We start from the raw sequence: 21,750 nt of genomic DNA, 5'->3' as shown, positions 1-21,750 counted from the left end.
AGCACACATCGACTGGTGTAGTATGTGTTCTCATTATAGCTCATCTTTATTACCATAGACATATTTGACTGCATCCTGTATTTATTTACATGTACAGTATAGTACTTTGTATTCAGACATTTAAAACATTGAAGCGCAGGCATGATAAAGTTATCATTTGGTTACAAAAAGACTGGATGAAGACATGCATTATTTATAAACAAAGAGTGTGTCAAGTCTTTTGATAGAAATAGCGGGCTGCATATTTACTAGCCAATGGAAACACTGAATCAGGCATGACATGTGTGATGAACAGGTGTGTGTTCAAGTTATCATATGGTTATAAAATACTGGATAATGAGTGAAGACATGCATTTCAGTATAATTATTTACAACAAAAAAAGTGTGTCAGTCAAGTATTTGGTCTATTTTTCCTAACCAGACTAGAAGACATTGTGACCATTACAACATCATGGCTGACTGACTGCATTCAAACTAAAGGCACCTTCTTGAAAACAGATCTAATGTAGTCTCAGTTCCTGTTTCAAGCTACAAGCAGATGTGTACGTACAGTACATTGCTACAGTAGTCAGATTAATGTAAACTACATAGTGTAACCGCAAACTGAAACATACATCTTTTATAAAACAGGAAGCATAAATACTGTAATAGAATTATCCAACTACACTAAAATAAATAAACAGTTTACTGGTCTGAAAAAAAACGGACAGGTTTTTGAAGCCATTGTGAAAAGTTATAATGAAACATCTTTTCGCAAAACTAATTGGTCAAATAACGTATAAAATATAAAATCCCAATAAAACCAAAGTAAAATAGTAAGCTGCCACAAATAAAACATTGTAACAGGGTGAATTGTAGAACCAATTAAGAACTTTCTATATAAGGACCCAAAATCAAGTTCACAATGAAACCAGCAAACAGCACCAACATTGCAAACATCAGTAGTAAATAGTTACAGTATATTGGGTGCAAGGTTAAACCAAGTCTCTGTGTTTCAGGGTATGTATGGGTTCAATCAGACGTAGTACTGGTTGTCTCTCAGAGTAGGTGTGGGGGTACTCAATAGTTACTCAATAGTATAAAGTTTAGTTAGTATCTCTGTTTCAATGTAGGGGTATGAGCTGTGGATCAATTACACCCAGTACTGGTTGTCTCTCAGAGTGGGCTCGGGGTGTTGACATTGCTGGGCCTGTACCATATCAGGAACAGCGTCTACCGCCCAGAGCAGCAGACAAGGGTCACGTGGAGCCAGCGTTCCCCTACGCAGCACATTGAGGACCGGAGTACCGGGGCAACTATTAGGGCCCAGCAGCGGAGTCACCACCACTGAGGGGACCGCAATGCTCCTCTCCGGTCTGCCCAGGTAGGGGCTCCCCTCTGGGCCTCCATCTCCGGCTGCAGCCGCCAGCTCCTGAATGAGCCCTCTGGATAAGGCCCTCTTCTCCCTGCGGTGGCGCAGCACCAGGATCAGGACCACCAGGATGACGATGAGCAGCAGGCAGGCCAGGAAGGGCAGGATGAGCAGCAGGGGGTCGGAGGCCGGCCGGGGCAGGGACTCTCCCCGAACTGGGGTGATTCTGTGGGGGCCGTGGATGTTGTGTTTCCCATGGGTGTTTCCAGGGACGGTGGGGATCATGGGGTGACCTCCGTGGGTCTGGTTCCCCCAGTGGTGACGGGCTTTGAACTGCTTCTGTAGGGTCTTGTTGTGGGTCTTGTGGTTTGTGGTGTGAGGGTGGGTTGCAGAGTGGATTGTAGTCCCTCTGCCGCCTGTGGTTTGATTGCGCCCAGGTGACCTGGTCGTGTGGTTCAAACTCTCTTCGTATGGCACGATGGTGAATAAAAACTCTCCTACAGCCGGCTGAACATTATCCGCCCTCAGAAGGAATGAAAAGGAGTCATTGAGCATGGACACATGGATCTCTGTTGTGTTGTTGTCGGCAGTCCCTAGTTGGGACAGTAAAGATGTTGATTGATCGGCGATGTTGTTGCTGTGTCTTTGTTGTACCAGGGTCTCCTGTAGGGCCACCCTGCCCTGCACCACGTCCCGGAAGGTAAACGACTCCACTGAGTGATTGGCGCCGTCCGATAGGTCAAAGGTCACCTTGACCAGCTTGCCGTGTTTGGGCGGGGACAGGATGTGGAAGACAGGGTCACTGCCGCTGAGTGTGGCGAGGTCTGTGGCGTCCAGATAGACCTTCCTCAGTTTCACGGCGATGCCACTCGGGATCAGGACACGCTCGCTGAAATGGATGAGCGGTCGGACCGTGACATTGAACATCTGAGCGGTCATGTTGCTCTCCGGTGTCGAGACTGTGAACTCAAAGCTGTCTGAGTAGGAGGTGAGGTCCGTCATGTGGTAGGACAGTCTGCATGAGTGAAGGTCCTCTTGGTTAAACTCACTGACTGGCAGGTCGGACATGAGGAGACTGCCATGGTGTGGTGGTGTGGTCACTCTATAGTGAATCGTCACACTGTGTCTCCCATTGGTCTCTGCAGCCAGGTGTTCTGTTGTCAATGTAGCGGTTGTCTGACCCTGCACCAGCCTCAATCCTGTGTTGTTCACCATGGAGACGGTTGCTGCAGTGACCTCCAGGTTGAAGAGCTTGTATAGCGGCCGGTGGAACCCATCAGTCACACTGAAGTAGAACACCCCTGAAGAGGGTTCTCCGTCCTGGACGAAGTGGACTCTACCATGGTTGATGTCCGCCTGGGAGAAGGCAGACACTGTCTCATTCAGCTGTTCTCCTAGAGACAGGAAGCCATTGTTGGGTTTGCTGATCACCTAAATCAAATGAAATAAAACGTCAATGTATTTCACAGACGTGTCTCAACAACTCACAGAAAAAAGTAAGGAGGGAAAACAGAATTACTGTAAAAATGACAACAACAAATAAGGTGTAAACGATAACATGAAGAAGACCTTGTAATGGATCTCTTCTGGAGGGGTGTCCAGGTCTTCCACCAGGAGGTTCTCAGGGCTGATGACCACAGTGTCCCCCTGCACCAGCCTCAGACTGGGGGCCTTGGTCCGGAGCAGGGGTGGCTGGTCATTGACAGGGGTCACTGTGAGGTCAAACGACTCTGTTACTATCAGGCTGGGCTCTGAGGGTCTCTGGGGAGGCTGGCCCTTACGGTTCAGCCAAACCTCAAAGGTGAAGAAGTCCTGGGTCGTCTCGGAGTCGTCGTGCTGGTATGTGATTCCAAGCTTATCCAGGATGAACTGGGAGAAGTTGGGTTTGGCGCTGGTCAGGTTGCGTTCTCCCACTGTGATTATGCCGTGCTGGGGTAGAGAGGTGACGTGGTACCAGACCTCGTAGGAACGTCGCTGGGGTTCCAACAGCTTGCCCAGCAGGTTAGAGGAATCCAGCTGCATCTTGTCAATCACCACTCTGCTACCTTCAGTCACAACAGCACCTGGTAACAGAGAAAAACAACATACACACATAAACAAACCGCTTTTATTGAACATTCATAAATATCAGGATTGTCATTGCAAATAAGAATACATTCAAAAGTTTAACTTGAGGTTTTGGACCAGTGATTGTATTCTGCAGGGTAGGTTAGCTGGGAATACTACTGTCAAGAGTCCAGTAGAGCCTTCGTCTGTCTGTCTGTCTGTCTAACAGCAACACAGACTAACTGACCCACCAGTGTTAGCAGTGAGGATGGTGTTGCGCTCTGCAGGAGCATGCTCATAGGAGATATGGATGCTGAAGACTTGAGGTTGCAGAGAGACAGGGGACGAAGACACTGTGAAAGTGAAGGAGTCTGTAGTCATCCATCCCAACGATTCAGGATGGGTTTGGTCATAACTAATCAAACCCTCATTCACCTAACATAACAGGACAACAGAGAAACAAGAAAGAAAATCCAAGTTATTGTTGCAAAGACACTCTTAAAATGTGTCTTCTAAAGTAAACATAACTGTGCCAAACATAAATAAAACTGTGTCTCTAAGAATTGATATTGCATTACCATGTCTTGTGTGAAGGAGGAAATCTCTGCAGTAGAGTTGTCTGTCTGTTTTCTGACCAGTCTCCCCAGCTTTGGAAGACTGGTAACATTGTAAAGGATGGAGTGGTTCCCTCCCATGTCACCGTTGTCGTTGGTTACCACCAGAAGGTTATTCTGAGAGATGGTATTCACAGAGCCTGCAGAGAAAAAACAGGACCGTGTTTAGTAGGGATAAAACCTGCAGAGTAGCTGCGTGACCAGATTCTCTGGACACCTCTTTCCGACAGCTAAACAAACTGCACTACTTTACACCAAAAAATTGTACACCGATGATCGGACGTCTTTGTCTGGGGTAAGACATGTTGTACAAACTTCTGCTGTAACTATAAACGACATGATCGGCAGGTTGTACAAACGTCTTGTCTGTTGTCTGTTATAAATAAAAGATTGACATGTTGTAGACTACAAACTTCTGTTGTAGCTACAAGTTGTAACTATGAAAGACATGATCGGCAAGTTGTACAAACTTCATTGTCTGTTGTAACTACAAGGACATTGCAGTATTACAAACATAACCAGGACAGAGACAGGCAGTCTAAATAGCTATTGCATGTTTTTTTCAGGTGGGGTGTTACATGCAGCTCTCTAGACAACAATATCTTGGAAGATACCGTACTGGTAGCATGGTCTCAAGGGCGATTGAACCTTTCTAGACTATGCCACCTCCGTTATCCTATGATCTTGATAAACCAGGCCTCTGGCCAGGAGGCATAATAGCTGGTAAGTTAAGTATGATTAAGTTACTTAGCAACCTACCACATAACCAGCTGTTAAAAGCTGGCACCTGGCACCATTTTCATCTGATTTGCAGACTGGGAGATGGAACCATGATCATCTGATTCAGTACAGACTGGCAGCTGGCACCATGATCATCTGATTCAGTACAGGCTGGCAGCTGGCACCATGATCATCTGATTCAGTACAGGCTGTCAGCTGGCACCATGATCATCTGATTCAGTACAGGCTGGCAGCTGGCACCATGATCATCTGATTCAGTACAGGCTGGCAGCTGGCACCATGATCATCTGATTCAGTACAGGCTGGCAGCTGGCACCATGATCATCTGATTCAGTACAGGCTGGCAGCTGGCACCATGATCATCTGATTCAGTACAGGCTGGCAGCTGGCACCATGATCATCTGATTCAGTACAGGCTGGCAGCTGGCACCATGATCATCTGATTCAGTACAGGCTGGCAGCTGGCACCATGATCATCTGATTCAGTACAGGCTGGCAGCTGGCACCATGATCATCTGATTCAGTACAGGCTGGCAGCTGGCACCATGATCATCTGATTCAGTACAGGCTGAGAATGACTTTATACTGCAGCAGAAAGACTAGGGGTTTACTAGCCTGGTTCCAGATCTGTTTGTGCTGCCTTGACAACTCCTATGGTCATTGTCATGCGAAACACCAAAAGGGTTGGCAAGACAGCACAGACGGATCTGGGACCAGGCTAGACAATGAGGCTAATGCAGGTGGCGGCGGCGGTGGGGGAGGGGGGTGTTCTATATGTTTAATATAATCACTTTGTGAACTGTACCAAGATTTTCCTCTTTAGGACAATAACCTTTATTCTGATTATGGTGTAGGGGGTGGCTATAGTTATATTTCCTGTTACGTTACCTGGGAACAGCATAACTGGTTTATGTTCCATATATCTAGTTACTGTTACCTGGGAACACTGTGAGGGCTTAGTTGAAAGTCTATATACACTGAGTATACCAAACATTAGGAACACCTTCCTAATATTGAGTTGCATCCCCTCCCCCCCTCCCCCTTTTTGCCCTCAGCCTCAATTCGTCAGGGCGTAGACTCTACAAGGTGTTGACTCTATTGCTTCCCACAGTTGTGTCAAGTTAGCTGGATGTCCTTTGGATGGTGGACCATTTTTTATGCACATAGGAAACTTTTAAGTGTGAAAAACCCAGCAATGTTGCAGATTTGGACCGGTGTTCTTATACTCAGTGTATCTAGTTACTGTTACCTGGGAACACTGTGAGGGCGTGGTTCCGCTCCAGGCTGAGGACCAGGGAGCGTGCCGTGGTGCTGAAGATCTGTCGGGGGGCAAAGTTCACCCCATCATTGACCTGGAAGTGGAAACCTCCCGACAAGGCACCTGCAAGGAACAAAAGTCTGTCTTAATGCTTCTGGTCGTTAGATATACTACTGTACATATGTCTGTGGTTATAACCCTTAAAAAGCACCAGAACAGGGATATGACTTGTATGTCTAACTTGCATGTCGTATATTGTCCACTTGCATCTCCAGCATTTTGATTGCACCCTTCAGTGCTACTAACCTTCTATTCTGTAAGAACGGCTACCTCCTATTGATATCTACTATCCAGTATTCATAGTCTCACCACTGTGGACAAACACCAGCTGTCCGTGGAGGGTGTGTGTCTGGGTGAAGTTGAGGATGTGTCTGGAGGGGGCGCTCTTCAGGGCCAGGTGACCGTTACTAGGCGGGGTCACGATGAACTCTAGGTCCTCCGGTGGAGAGTCACTGTCCTCAGCACTCAGGTCATCTACACTGATCTCTGTGACTGAGTTCACCCATACCTGTAAAGGGGACATGTAGAGAAGAGGACAGTTACAGGTTGAGAAGAGGACAAGCAAAACAAGCAGAAAGAAACCGATTGAGAAATGAAAAGATTTCTGTCAAACATGGAAATTCTATGAATATTCTACCATCGTATTGTACCGCAACCTACAGCAGTGGTTCCCAACCTTTATTGGTTACTATACCACCAAGGTCATACCAAGGATATTTTTGCTATTTGATTTTGAATTGTAAGACCCCTTGAAGAATAAAAATAATAATAATAATTTGATGAAAAATCTAGAGGATGTTTGTTCTGAAATGTCTGTCTTATATCTGAGAGATATAAGAAAGATCAGGAAACATTTGTATATATTTCTTTTTTTACATGTATTTAACCCCTTATTTTTGGCGCTAAACTGTCTCCATATATACAGTACCAGTCAAAAGTTTGGACACACCTACGTACTCATTCAAGGGTTTTTCTTTTTTTTTACTATTTTCTACATTGTAGAATAATAGTGAAGACACCAAAACTATGAAATAACACATATGGAATCATGTAGTAACCAAAAAAGTGTTAAACAAATCAAAATATATTTTAGATTTGAGATTCTTTAAAGTGGCCACCCTTTGCCTTGATGACAGCTTTGAACACTCTCAACCAGCTTCATGAGGTAGTCACCTGGAATGCATTTATATTAACAGGTGTGCCTGGTTAAAAGTTAATTTGTGGAATTTCTTTCCTTCTTAACTCTCTAAGCTACGTGGGATGGTAGCGTGCTTTACGGCGAAAGCATACCATGCGATTATGTTAGGTCAGCGCCTAGTCACAAAAATACATACAGCCATTTTCCAGCCAAAGAGAGGCATCACAAAAAGCCGAAATAAAGATCAAATTAATCACTAACCTTTGATGATCTTCATCAGATGGCACTCATAGGACTTCATATTACACAATACATGTATGTTTTGTTCGATAAAGTTCATATTTATCCAAAAATCTCAGTTTACATTGGCGGGTTATGTTCAGTAATGCTTTGCCTCCAAAACATACGGTGATTTTGCAGAGAGCCACATCAATTTACAGAAATACTCATCATAAAGGTTGATGAAAGATACAAGTGTTATACATAGGATTAAAGATAAACTTTTCCTTGTCAGATTTCAAAAAAGCTTTACAGCGAAAGCATATCATGCGATAATCTGAGTACAGCCACCAAAACAAGCCATACCACCCGCCATGTTGTGGAATCAACAAAAGTCAGAAATAGCGTTATAAATATTCACTTGCCTTTGATGATCTTCATCGGAATGCACTTCCAGGAATCCCAGTTCCACAATAAATGTTTGTTTTGTTCGATAAAGTCCATATTTATGTCCAAATACCTCCTTTTTGTTCGCGTAATCCAAATGCACAAAGCGCGGGCACTAAGTCCAGATGAAAAGTCAAAAAAGTTCCATTAAAGTTCGTGGAAACATGTCAAACGATGTATATAATCAATCTTTAGGATTTTTTTTATCGTAAATCTTCAATGATATTCCAACCGGACAATTCCGTTGTCATTAGAAAGGAAAGGGAACTGAGCTTGCGCTCACGGCCGCGCGCGATAAACAACTCATGGCTTTCAGCTGAGCCACTTACTGTGAGTGGTCTTATTCTCTCCCCTTTCACAATAGAAGCCTGAAACAACTTTCTAAAGACTGTTGACATCCAGTGGGACATCCACTTAGGAAGTGCAATCTGACCCCATTTACACTGGATATTGGATAGGCAATCACTTGAAAAACTACAAAAAGATTTCCCACTTCCTGGTTGGATTTTTCTCAGGTTTTCGCCTTGCCATATGAGGTCTGTTATACTCACAGACTAATTTTAACAGTTTTAGAAACTTCAGAGTGTTTTCTATGCAAAACTACCAACTATATTCATATCCTAGCTTCTGCCTGAGTAACAGGCAGTTTACTTTGGGCACACTTTTCATCCAGAGGTGAAAATACTGCCCCCTACCCAAGAGAGGTTAATGCGTTTGAGCCAATCAGTAGGGGTGGTATGCAGAATATAGCCCTATTTGGTAAAAGACCAATTCCATATTCTGACAAGAACAGCTCAAATAAGCAAAGAGAAATGAAAGTCCATCATTACTTTAAGACATGAAGGTAAGTCAGTCTGGAAAATTTCAAGAACTTTGAAAGTTTCTTCAAGTGCAGTCACAAAAACCATCAAGAAAGGAAGACCCAGAGTTACCTCTGCTGCAAAGGATAAGTTCATTAGTTACCAGCCTCAGAAATTGCAGCCCAAATAAATGCTTCACAGAGTTTAAGTTACGGACACATCTCAACATCAACTGTTCAGAGGAGACTACGTGAATCAGGCCTTCATGGTCGAATTGCTGCAAAGAAACCACTACTAAAGGACACCAATAAGAAGAAGAGCCTTGCATGGGCCAAGAAACACGAGCAATGGACATTTGACCGGTGGAAATCTGTCCTTTGGTCTGATGAGTCCAAATGTAATATTTTTGGTTCCAACTGCTGTGTCTTTGTGAGATGCAGAGTAGGTGAACGGATGATCTCCGTATGTGTGGTTCCCACCGTGAAGCATGGAGGAGGTGTGATGGTGTGGGGGTGCTTTGCTGGTGACACTGTCTGTGATTTATTTAGAATTCAAGGCACACTTAACCAGCATGGTTTCCACTGCATTCTGCAGTGATATGCCATCCCATCTAGTTTGTGCTATCATTTGTTTTTCAACAGGACAATGACCCAACACACCTCCAGGCTGTGTAAGGGCTATTTGACCAAGAAGGAGAGTGATGGAGAGCTGCATCAGATAACCTGGCCTACACAATCACCCGACCTCAACCCAATTGAAATGGTTTGGGATGAGTTGGACTGCAGAGTAAAGGAAAAGCAGCCAACAAGTGCTCAGCATATGTCGGAACTCCTTTCAAGATTGTTGGAAAAGCATTCCTCATGAAGCTGGTTGAGCAAATGTCAAGAGTGTGCAAAGCTGTCATCAAGGCAAAGGGTGGCAACTTTGAAGAACCTCAAATATAAAATATATTTTGATTTGTTTAACACCTTTTTGGTTACTACATTATTCCACATGTGTTAATGATTAATTATTCTACAATGTAGAAAATAGTAAACATAAAGAAAAACCCTTGAATGAGTAGGTGTGTCCAAACTTTTGACTGGTACTGTACTTCCATAAATCTTTTCAACTGGTACCGGGGGACCTTCAGACAAGTCTTGTGAGGCCTGTGGACATAATAGAGCAAAACATGTACGTGTTCAGAGAGTCTCACCTTTCCACAGACGGGTCATATTTGTGTGTAGCCCCAACTGTTCGGAAACTACCGACAGAAGTTGGCAGATCGGCTGTACCGACTTCAGACGAGTCCCAAGACGCTTGTGTGGGTCGTAGAGCAAAACATGATAGTTTCTAGGCCAAACCATTCGGACGCTACAGACGATTTTGTGAGAAGACCGATTTTCTGGATGTGTCATGGTCTGATAAACACCGCTCTAGCTCTCTCACCTTTCACTGCAGATGCGGAAGTGGATCTAATGCAAAAAAACATACATCTCTAGTGTAAATTGACAGATTTTTATGGGGATTTTTATATTACGCTATTTAGATTTCCAGGGCACATCGACCTTAAGGGTTTTAAGTACCCCCTCATGTGCATTATAACAGTAGGCCTATGGTCTCATGAGTCTTCTCAAGTACCCCCTGTGGATAGGCCAAGTACCCCTAATTGGGAACCACTGACCTACAGTATGTCATGACGGTTGGTTGGTGTCTGAATCCACCACTGAGAGTGATGTCCTGGTGGACAGATTAAGGTACTTCAAAAATACCAGAAGAGGAAACCCGTGCACTCTTGACTGAATGTTCAAAATACCAGATTCTTAACTTGTAACCGAAAAAATGGATTGTCTTGGAACAATGCTACACTCTTATATTTGAAGTCACAAGGATGTAAATGTTACATTGTGGCTCATACATTTGAACAGCAAAATAACTCAATTGGACTCAAATCCAGCAACAACAGTTCAAGAGGTCAAGAGGTCAAGGTCAAGAGGGACAGCTCAGGAATTCCAACTATTTGATCAAAGTTGTGGCAAACTCTCAACTCTAAGCCTTTGCTAAATTATTTTTCATGACACAGGTTCAAATGTACCGGATGTTGCCAAACAACCAGTGACACAGTTTCCTAACCACTCCCAAAATAGAGCCAATTACATCATTTTCTTATAAACCCTGTTCCTCAAAATCATGAGGCTAAAACACACTGACATGACTTTTTTTGCCAGTTTCTCAAGTTCCTACCATCTCTGTTATTACACATATCTGTTACTACAGTATTATTGTGTTATATACACATAACAACTCACCCTTAGAATCCTGTTGGCTGTGATGACTGGGGCCTCATCGTTGACAGGCGTCACATGGACGAACACCATGCAGGGCTGGCTGTGCTTTCTGGTGTCTGTGTCGTTGGCGATAATGGTGAAGTTATCTGACAGTGTATCACTTCCATCGTGGACATAATAAATGTGCCCTGAATCCACCTGAAATCACAGAAATGACCCGGAGGTTAGGAACTCTATCTGTCCAGTATAATTCCATCTGCACAGTATAGACACTCTTTTTAAAACCCTACTGGTAGAAGATGTTCCACCTAAAGAAGATAAAAACATAGATGACCTTGGACCTTTTACTAACCTGTTTGCGTGTGAAGAAGGGAATAGAGAGTCCAGGAATGCGTGCGTGTTCAATATGACCATGGCTTGGCGGCTCAGATACATGATAGAAGAAGTCAACCTGAGAGAAGTGTCTGTTGGTGACCTGTAGGACCTCCTTGGTCAGGGCCGTGGATGACCCTTCTTCTAAGGTCAAGTTGAAGACATTGAGAGGGATGTGGATTGGGATGATGTCCACGGAGACCCTGACAGAATAGAATGAGATGCTTATTGTCCATTTGGTTAGAATGGAAACTAATCTTCTGCCTTTTACCCCAACACACACACACACACACACATCGAGGCACAGTGTCAGCCGCGGTGCATGGTGCCTGGATGGAGAGTAATTCACATTTTTGGTTTGAACAGGCAACCTCCCCGCTTCTGTTCTGCCTGACATCTACCTACCTGTCATGAACCTCTGGTCAGCCTGTCATCATCTTACCTGATGTCATGGACCACTGTGATGCCGTTAGAGGCGTCCAGAAGGAAGGAGTCGTGGGTCTGGTCTGAATCCACCTGGAGGTACTGGATGTGTCCCATGTTGACATCCTCCTGGGAGAAGGAGTGGATGGTCTCCTCTCTGGTACCCTGGTAGGGATTGTCCTCTCCCTGGGTTGACCTACGGAGGAACCCGTGGGATGGAGCCGTCTTCACCTTGTACACTATCTCAGAGGGGAGGCTGTCCTTATGGATCACCTGAAAACAGAGGTGAGATGAAAGATGTGACATGACATGAGATTAGACTATTTGGTGGTATTTGAGAAGTGTGGTGTTTTACAAGACAAAAAAAGTAATGTGTAAATGTGTCTATGTTTGTAAATTCATTATAGTATTATTCCTAAGCATAAAACACCCCAGTTAAGTTAATGGGATCTGTTCCTGTGTCCCTTATAACTAAAACTTGTGACGATAGCCCATGGTTCTTAACTTCTTAACAGAAAAACTGCCCTGTAATAAGGAACTTCAATGTAGTATCTCACCTCCAGGTCTCCTCTGTTTATCTTGACAGACTTGCCCTCCTCCACCACTACAATGTGGTTGTAGAGTACAGTGGGGGGCTGCTGGTGGCTCTCCAGGTACACTCTCACCCCAACGCTGGCGTCCAGACGCACCTCTTTAACGCTCACCGTGAAGTTGAAGGAGTCAGCCAGGTTCATGCTGTCATCATGGCGATACTGAACGCTGCCCACCTTCAGATCATGCTGAGTGAAACGATCCACCTTCAAATTGAATTGAATCAATTGAATTGAATAATACTAAACCGGTCTGCCTTTGAATTGAATTGAACTTTTATTGATGCCCTAGGTCAAATGAAATGAACAACATCACAACACACAACATGCACATTACAAACAATACAATGCTGGTGCTATTTCAATGATTTTACGTTAACGTTGTTGTGGAACAGATGCCCGTGTCTCGGCGGGAGGAAGACCTGGCAGACCACCTCCTCATCGTCTCGGACATCCAGGTTTGTAAACACACTGAAGTTGGCCGAACCCAAGATGGCCACATGGCCTTTCTGGACCAGCAGGCCTGTGTTGTTCTCCACCTGGATGTAGGGGTCCTGGGCAATGACCTCCAACAGTGTGGATGTGTAGTGTTTCCCATCTGACACGAATAGGACGAAGCGTCCAAAGCTGACCTATGGAGTGAAATCTTTAATATTCGTAACTGTAACAAAGCAATATTTAAAACTGTGTGTGTGTATGTGTGTGTATTTTGTGTGTAATAAAAGTTACTGATTTCTCTCCATACTGACCCCCTTGTGGATGAACAGCACCCTCCTCTGCTGCAGGTCCTCCTGGCTGAACTGGTACAACTTGTGGCCTGTGTCGTTTACTAGGACCAGGTCGCCCATGGGGATTCCCCGTCTAGTGTAGACCAGCTGACTGTCATCAAAGTCTGAGTCAGCGTCGTGGTAGCGCAGGTCGTCTAACGTCAGCAGCCTCTGCCTGCCCCTGGCCACGTGGAAAACTTTGTCGACAACGCGGACCGGTTTCTCGTCATTGACAAGGGCAATCGAGATGTTGAAGATGTTATCAATGGTGTGAGTGTTTTCTTTTTTGGAGTGTGTGCGTTTGTGATTGTGTGCTTTGGTGTGTTTGGCGACGGTGGTGTGGAAAGTGAACGCGTCTTCCATGGTTTCACTGCCATCGTGCACATACATGATGCGGTCCTCTACGATGTCCTGATTGGTGAAAGCCGTGATGTTATCGTTAATAGACGTAGAATTAGAGAGATTAATCCTCTTTAACTTACCATGTTTAGGACTGCTGGTGAGTGTATAAAGTGCTGCTTTGACCCCGACTGTTTCAGCAAACAGCAAATCCTTGGTGATTACCTTGCTTTCTCCTTCCAGGATGGACAGTCCTTTGTTTGTTAGGATCAGGCTATGAACATCTGCCTTGATGTTGATTCTGAAGTCGTAACCCCCTGAATGTGCGTGTTTGGAGACCACCTGGAAACGAAACGAGTCCCTTGTGTCCTCATGAGGCCTACCTGTAACCTCATATTTCACCATGTGGTCAGATATATTCTTCTGGCTAAATGTTGAGTTTTTCATTAAGACTTCGTCTTTGAGCACGAGCTGTCCTTTCTTTGGCAGGGATAGCATTCTGAAGTGAAGTTCACTGTCATGGAGCTTCATGCCCTTGGAGACAACACAGAGCTCCTCGTTGCTAAGGACTTTCCTCACACCGCTGACCTCCATCTTACTCCTGGTAACCTTGAAGTGGATCCACCGCACCGTGATGTGGAAAACCAGCTCATCAGTCACTGCTGAGCCCACACTGACCCTGCATTTGAACTGATCTGTGACATTGCTTGTCCTGATCTCCTGGAAGGTGTTGAGGTACCTGAATAGAATCGAAAATAAAATATTTATTGTCCATAAAATGTAAATATTTCCTTCAACTCGTGGTGTTAAAACAATGGACAATTGCACACAAACACAGATCAAACAACACAGCTAGGTACCTGATGCGCTCTTTCTCCAGAAGCTTCTGTGAGAAGACAAAGGTAGGCTTCCACTCTCCGCTGGAGTGCAGACGCTGCAGCTCGCCATATCGAGGTGCCTCCACCACGTCATAGCGAATGTCAAAGCCCTGCTTCACAACGTTTACCTGCATAGCCAGGTGTTGGCTGCTGATGACAGCAGCCCCACCCTGGTCCACCTCCACCCCTGTGTTGTTGGCCACCTTGTGCTCAAGCTGGACAGCCATGATCCTTAGTACTACTGTGTTGCTCACCTTGTCCCCATCACTGACCCTCACAGCCATCCGGGAGTTCCTCACCAGCCCTCCCGTATGCACATAGCTGACCTTCCCCTCCTCCAGGTCGGGTTGGGAGAAGGTGGTGATGGCCGTCCCTGGGTGGTCCTGCTTCTCCAATAAGCCTGCTTCAGCATTATGGTTCCCCAGTACGGTGAACACTAGGTCTGTGGAGTTGCTGTCCAGGTCGGTGGCTCTGAGAACATCCGTGTTAAGGTGGCGTTTGGAGTTCTCCAGGAGGATGAAGAGACTTCCCTCAGGGAGGCTGAGCTCGGGAGCGTCATTGACGGGAGTGACGCTGATGTTGAAGCGGTGTAGTTTGTTTCCCTTGAGGTAAAAAGGGATCTCCTTCTTGCTGTTGGTAAAGACAGAGAACATGAAGAAGTCTTGGGGGTCTTCTGAGCCTCCATGGACGTAGATCACTCTACCGTGCCACAGGTCCAGCATGCTGAAGGTCCAATCCTCGTTTTGGTCTGAATGATCCACATCAAGCCTCAGCTGGCCATGCACAGGCTGCTCTTCAATACGGAACATAATCTGAGACTGACGGATTCCAAGCTTCCGGAACTCTAGGTTCACCTTGATGTGCTTAGATTCTAACAGAGCCCTCCCACCTTCTGGAACCACTAAGTCTTTCAGAACCAGAAAGTTCTGACCCGGCCTCTTCCTGTCCCTGTCTGATCCATTATGGTGGACGAGTGGCAAGGTGACAGAGAGGACAGCCGTGGGGCTCACGGTGGTGATTGCTTCTGGAAGCTTCTCTAATTCACAGCCGACAGATATGTCTTTGGTGACTACAGCGTGGGGAAGCCCCATCCTCTGCGCATTGACACGGATGTCTCTCAGACAGCCTTTGAAGGATCCTCCACCGGCCAGCCGCTTCCCATTGAAAGACAGTAGGCCGGCCTTCCTGGCTTCTAAACGTGATCTGTCATCCACACCACCCATGTAGAGAGGGCCTCGGAGCTGCAAGGACTTGGAATGAGCCCCTAGGCTGTGGTTGACTATCTCCTCACCTAGAAAGATACAATTCATTGGGATCACTTTATTTGAATAGTCTCAAATAGATGCTTTTTAGATGTTCAGTAGATGTTCAACAAACTGTCAAAAACATTCCAACTACAGTACTGTAACTATTCTGTAACCCTAACCCTAGCCCTAATTTGACAACTCAAAAAATACAATTCCAGTCACACAAGTGGATACACTGAATTTAAAATCAACAATGACAACACAAAATAAAGGTTTACTACTTGTTTCCATCGTGGTCCGAACAGGTTGTCCTTACCTACAGTCAGCTGCAGGCTGTGAGGAAGCAAGTGTAGTTTCACCCGGTGCCATTTCTGGTTGTTGACGTACGTGAGGGAGTGCAGCTCCGTCCTAGTCCCGCCGTTACCAACGACAACCACCAAAGTCCCCTCTTGGATCTCCATGGCAATAAAGTCACTCTGGTGGGCAGAGCTGTACAGGACAATCCCCTCTTTGGAGGAGGTATGTACCTCACACTCCAACACCCCCTCCTGAGGGACGTCCCACGGGGGCAGGGACATGTACGCCCTGGAACTGAAGAAGCTGATGGGGTCGTCTTCGCCTGCAGAAAACTGAGAACTGCAGCCCAGAGACACCTCATGGACACTCTTATATCCTGAGTAGGGCCTCAGGCTGGACAGCAAGTTGTGCTGGTTGAAGAGCACCTCGTCAACACAGCCGCGGAAGCCTAGGAGGAGGAGGAGGAAGAGGAGGAGGAGCAGGAGGAGGAGAAGAAGAATACTTTATAGTCATTGATTATAACTTAAATCTAATATTTTTCTTCTAACCCAACCTGTGGCATCGTCACTATGGAGATAGGGTTTGTCCAGGCCAACCGTCCCACCAACGAACAACCCATCATGGACACTGAGGTCCAGGTCTGGCCCGGGGATCCTGACGCTGGTGTGAGAGTGGCGGTCCACCGACAGAGTGACGTTGTGCTGGTCGTGTTGGAGCTCCACAGAGTGCCAGGCCAAGTCGTTCAGATGAACCCCCTTCTCAGAGCGGAGGGTACGCTCACCTGATCCCAAATCCAACTGAACCTGAGAGAAAGAAAGAATGATAAAGGAGAGATGAAGGAGAGATGAAGGAGGGATAAAGGAGAGATGAAGGAGGGATAAAGGAGAGATGAAGGAGGGATCAAGGAGAGATGAAGGAGGGATCAAGGAGAGATGAAGGAGGGGTAAATGAGAGATGAAGGAGGGATAAAGGAGAGATGAAGGAGGGATCAATGAGAGATGAAGGTGTGATAAAGGAGAGATAAAGGAGGGATAAAGGAGAGATGAAGGAGGGATCAAGGAGAGATGAAGGTGTGATAAAGGAGAGATGAAGTAGAGATGAAGGAGGGATGAAGAAGAGTTGAAGGAGGGATCAAGGAGAGATGAAGGGATAAAGGAGAGATGAAGGTGTGATAAAGGAGAGATGAAGGAGAGATGAAGGAAAGATATAGGAGAGATGAAGGAGGGGTAAATGAGAGATGAAGGTATCAAGAAATGTTTTTTTAAATTAACAAAAGACTAATTGGTGGTTATTTTGTAAGATAACATTACAGATTTGTTACAAAAATCATCAAACAACAGAAGGGTTCAGGAAAGTAGCACAAAAGTAGTTGTTCTCCTCCCCATATTTCTGTCTGACATAGCATAAGTAGAGGTCATTCACAAGCAGGATACCAGGTTGAATCCATTCCACCACATTTACAGCCACACATCAACTATAACCTTACATGCTGCAGCAGATACTAACATTTAACCGACTGTGGTCTCTTCCAGAAAGATTCATGAATGAACTTGTCAGGGACTGTGGTAAATCCTTCAATTCACAGGGTCTTTTTTCTATGAAAGCAATAGGAACATAGCCTTCCTCTGGGTTTAACCTTTGGTCATTCTGAGGATAATAACTGCCTATATACACTACATGGCCAGAAGTATGTGGACACCTGTTGGTCAAACATTTAATTCCAAAATCATGGGCATTAATATGGAGTTGGTCCCCCCTTTGCTGCTATAAAAACTTCCACTCTTCTGGGAAGACTTTCCACTAGATGTTGGAACATTGCTGTGGGAACTTGCTTCCATTCAGCCACAAGAGCATTAGTGAGGTCAGGCACTGATTTTGGGCCTGGCTTGTAGTCGGCACTCCAATTCATCCCAAAGGTCTCCGATGGGGTTGAGGTCAGGGCTCTGTGCAGGCCAGTCAAGTTATTCCACACTGATCCCTTCACTGGAACTAAGGGGTGATTTTAGAAGCTGTTCGGCTATGGAAACCCATTTCATGAAGCTCCCAACGAACAGTTCTTATGCTGACGTTGCTTCCAGAGGTAGTTTGGAACTCGGTAGTGAGTGTTGCAACCGAGGACAGACGATTTTAAGCGTGGTGCTCTTCAGCACTCGGTGGTCCTGTTCTGTGAGCTTGTGTGGCCTACTACTTCGCGGCTGAGCCGTTGTTGCTCCTAGCCGCTTTCACTTCACAATAACAGCACTTCAAGTTGACTGGGGCAGCTCTAGCAGGGCAGAAATGCTATGACGGTGCCACTTCAGTAAGGCAATTCTATTCCCAATGTTTGTCTATGAAGATTGCATGGCTCGGTGCTCGGTTTTATACACCTGTCAACAACGGGTGTGGCTGAAATAGTCATTTGAAGGGGTGTCCACAATCTGTAATCTAGAGAAAATGATTGTTGTGGCCTGTCTGTGCTCCAAAGTATAAGTGCTAAGAGCAGTACTGAGTTATACATGATCACAGTGGTCAGAACTGATGTTGTTGTAGTCATCTCTACAGTGACAGTATTTGAAAAATATTTTGGGGGGTATTTTACCCCAACGGGCTCAGGAGAGGCGGAGGTGAAGTCATGCGTCCTCCGAAACACGACCTGCCTAACCGCACTCCTTAACACTCGCCAGCTTAACCCGGAAGCCAACCACACCAATGTGTCGGAGGAAACTCTGTTCAACTGGCAATTGGGGTCACCCCGCAGACACCCGGCCCGCCACAAGGTGTCGCTAGAGCACGGTGAGCCAAGTAAAATCCCACCAGCCAAACCTTCCCCTAACCCGGACGACGCTGGGTCGGTTGTGGCACAGCCCGGGAAAGAAACCTTGGTCTGTAGTATCGTTGCAGTGCCTTAGACCACTGCACTACTCGGGAGGTGTGACAGTATTTTCTGATTTCTTTAGAATGTAGTCTGGACAGTAGATACACTCTTAGAAAGTAGGGTTCCACAAAAGGGTTCTTCAGCTGTCCCCTTTTAGATTCCAGATAAAACTCTTTTGGGGAAAGGGATACCTAGTCATTTGCACAACTGAATGCATTCAACCAAAATGTGTCTTCCATGTTTAACCCAACCCCTCTGAATCAGAGGGGTTGCCTTAATCAAAGTCATCGGCGCATGGGGAGCAGTTGTTGCTGGGGGTTAACTGCCTTGCTCAAGGGCAGAATGGCAGACGTTCCTGCTAGGCCACCTGTAGAGCCCTCTATGGATAAGGGTTCTACACAGAACCCAAAAGGGTTCTACCAGGAACCTTTCAGGTTCTAGATAGCACTTTTTTCCTAAGAGTGTAGTGTGTAAGGTGAGCATTTTTTTATTTAACTTTCATTTAACTAGGCAAGTCAGTTAATTAAGAACAAATTATTATTTACAATGACGGCCGACACCGGCCAAACCAGGACAACGTTGGGCCAATTGTGCGCCACTATATGGGATTCCCAATCACAGCCAGGGTGTTTGCAGTGATGCCTCTAGCACTGAGATGCTGTGCCTTAGACCGCTGCGCCACCCGGGAGCATTGCTTTGAGCCTATGAAGTAATATGCAAATCTAAGCTACGGCATATCTGTGTCTGTAAGGTGTGTTCTCACCTGCAATATCTGAGCTACAGCATGTCTGTTTATCTGTATGGTGTGTTCTCACCTGCAGGCGACCAGAGTGCAGCTCTAGCAGGAGGAAGTCTGTCTCCCCGGCAGCCATGAAAAGTAGTCCACTGTGACTTGAGGTGCGGAAGCGCACATGGAGCGACGTTCGGCTGGACAACTCCACAGTCCTCAGCTGGACATATCCATCCCCGTAGAATGAGGCTGTGTACAAACAGCAGATTGAAAAATCATTCTATATGATGTCATAAGATTTAGGAATAATAAGATTTGGTTCAGCTAGGTGCTAATCATGTCACAGCCTGTTGCTGTATTCTGCAGGGTTTATTTCCATACACTGAAGATAAATTCTGTATAAGAATGGAACTGTATGAGCAGTTCCATTCTATTCCAGTGGTGCCAAAGGGCAGCCTATTTTTCATGCTGCAAAACAACGCATTAGGCCTAATCTTCCTCGCTCATTTTCTTTTTAGAGAACCCAACAACAAATAATGTAGATATTCAGCATTTGTTAACTTGCATAAAACACTATAGTAACTTTGTTCCTGTTGGTTTTTCCCTTTCTTAAAGCACATGGGAATGCTAACAACAATCATTTAGCCTATTGAGGCAGCAAAATGAGGTCTTCCCTTTGGCAGCATCCCATTTAACTTATTGATTTCCCTGCTACAGGGACTAAGTGCTCGCTATTATTGCAAAGTGTTTGTGACCTTTACTGGCTGTATCTGAATTCAATTCATGTAAACTCTCATGCCCTGAGCATTGTTCTAACTGGAAAATTAGGCAGATTGTGCTGCTGGCGGGACATCATTCAGATTCAGAATATCTGGAGCAGTGGCCCAGAACCAAAATACCCATGGAAGGAAAATGAGTGTGTAGAGAATATTTGTGAATGACCTATGATTCCCAGAGTAAAAGGGTCAGGTGAGGCCAAACTAATGGTGTCAGTTAGTATTTATCTGATTATTCCAGACTGAATAGTGTGAGGAGAAAAACACAAGTGGCAAGGTGCCATAATAGTAGTGCATGAGGTCAGGCAGTGCAACTTTCCAAATGCTGACCTAAAACATGTCGTCTACTACATCAGGACTGCTGTTCCTTCAGTAGTTAGTTGCATCATTGGCAGAATCACAGTTGACATCTCACAAAGCAACCCATTATCATTGAATAGACTAGGCCTATTTGGGGAAACACTATATTGGATAGTTCCAACTCACTTACACTATAAACCTAATTCTGGTCAGCCATGGAAAAAGCATCAGATGGTAGAACCATTGCGATACAATGTAATATTATATTTAATTATGTGGTTATAACAATGTAATAAAACTGTAATGCTAGTTTATATATATATTCGCAAATAGCTATAGAAAAAGACATACTGTCAGGAGACTTCTGCTCCAAATACATAGTAGCAGCCTATGTTATCGTGTCACTGGCAGTGTCCTCCTACGAGGTCTTATCGCGTTTATAGATCCTTAACTAATTGGATTAATATTAATCTGCCTGCTATAACACTGCATCACTTTGAATTATAAATCTGTCACCTTCTTCTGTTCTTATAACGACAACAAAACAATAATGCTTCATGCAATGTATTATTATAATCGAACAAATAAATGTGATTTTATCTAAACGTCAAAATCCCTGAATGCAAGTCAATCTGCTAATAAAAGAAGATCACATATACAGTAGACTAGTAGCCTAGATTGCACAATACAAATGAGTCAACAGTTAAATAGATAGATGCTAATTATATTATCATACCATAATGTATCATTCTCATGAAATATTCAAGAGGAAGTTTTCATATGGACAAAGAATTACACAGGTTTTCTGTACTTACCTCCCAACACTTGTCCGCTGGAGAAAAACATAAGAAGAAGCTTGATGAGAAACAACTCGTTTAATAACATTAGGAAGGTCTCCATAGTTTACTCTTTCATTACTTTCCGTTTAGAGAGAAATCTGGGACCTTTTTAAATGCCATTGTTTTTACTGGCGGTACCGCCATTCACCCCCCTCATTCCCAACTTTGAGTGTAAAGTCCAGTGTGCAGGGTCGTCCTTAATTACCACAGTCACAAAGTCACAAACCCCGCCTATTTCTTCAATGTATGGTTTTAAAATAACATTTTATACCTAACCTTTACCACACTGCTAACCTTATGCCTAACCCTAACCTAAAACTAAAACCAAAAAAAGCAACAGAAAAATCATTCATCTTTACGATAAAGACAGTTTTGACTTTGTGGCTGTGGTAACGAG

The 21,750-nt window shown here is 44.9% G+C and overlaps 1 protein-coding gene across 1 annotated transcript; it reads right to left on the bottom strand.

The window, feature by feature from the left end:
- Positions 1-20: 20 nt before the first annotated feature.
- On the bottom strand, positions 21-21,526 carry LOC139422748 (chondroitin sulfate proteoglycan 4-like). Its single transcript, XM_071174068.1, has 17 exons — positions 21,330-21,526; positions 19,524-19,687; positions 16,408-16,657; positions 15,874-16,302; positions 14,293-15,601; positions 13,076-14,171; positions 12,701-12,958; positions 12,294-12,533; positions 11,756-12,009; positions 11,294-11,516; positions 10,963-11,139; positions 6,380-6,578; positions 6,002-6,133; positions 3,976-4,151; positions 3,649-3,832; positions 2,921-3,414; positions 21-2,782 (listed from the first exon to the last, which is right to left on the bottom strand). The coding sequence occupies exons 1-17, from the start codon at positions 21,412-21,414 to the stop codon at positions 1,133-1,135; spliced, it is 7,320 nt and encodes a 2,439-aa protein (XP_071030169.1). The 5' UTR covers positions 21,415-21,526; the 3' UTR covers positions 21-1,132.
- Between the last annotated feature and the right edge of the window lie 224 nt (positions 21,527-21,750).

The sequence above is a fragment of the Oncorhynchus clarkii genome, chromosome 12 (genome assembly GCF_045791955.1).
Source record: "Oncorhynchus clarkii lewisi isolate Uvic-CL-2024 chromosome 12, UVic_Ocla_1.0, whole genome shotgun sequence".
NCBI lineage: Eukaryota > Metazoa > Chordata > Actinopteri > Salmoniformes > Salmonidae > Oncorhynchus > Oncorhynchus clarkii.
This window is presented reverse-complemented; position numbering and strand designations above follow the sequence as displayed.

Bases quoted from the DNA above. Each gene is read 5' to 3' on its own strand.
- LOC139422748 (XM_071174068.1), bottom strand. From the start codon at position 21,414: ATGGAGACCTTCCTAATGTTATTAAACGAGTTGTTTCTCATCAAGCTT. The intron at 14,172-14,292 runs GTACCTAGCTGT...GATTCTATTCAG, and splicing joins CTGGAGAAAGAGCGCATCAG to GTACCTCAACACCTTCCAGG. The intron at 12,959-13,075 runs GTCAGTATGGAG...TTCACTCCATAG, and splicing joins TGCTGTTCATCCACAAGGGG to GTCAGCTTTGGACGCTTCGT.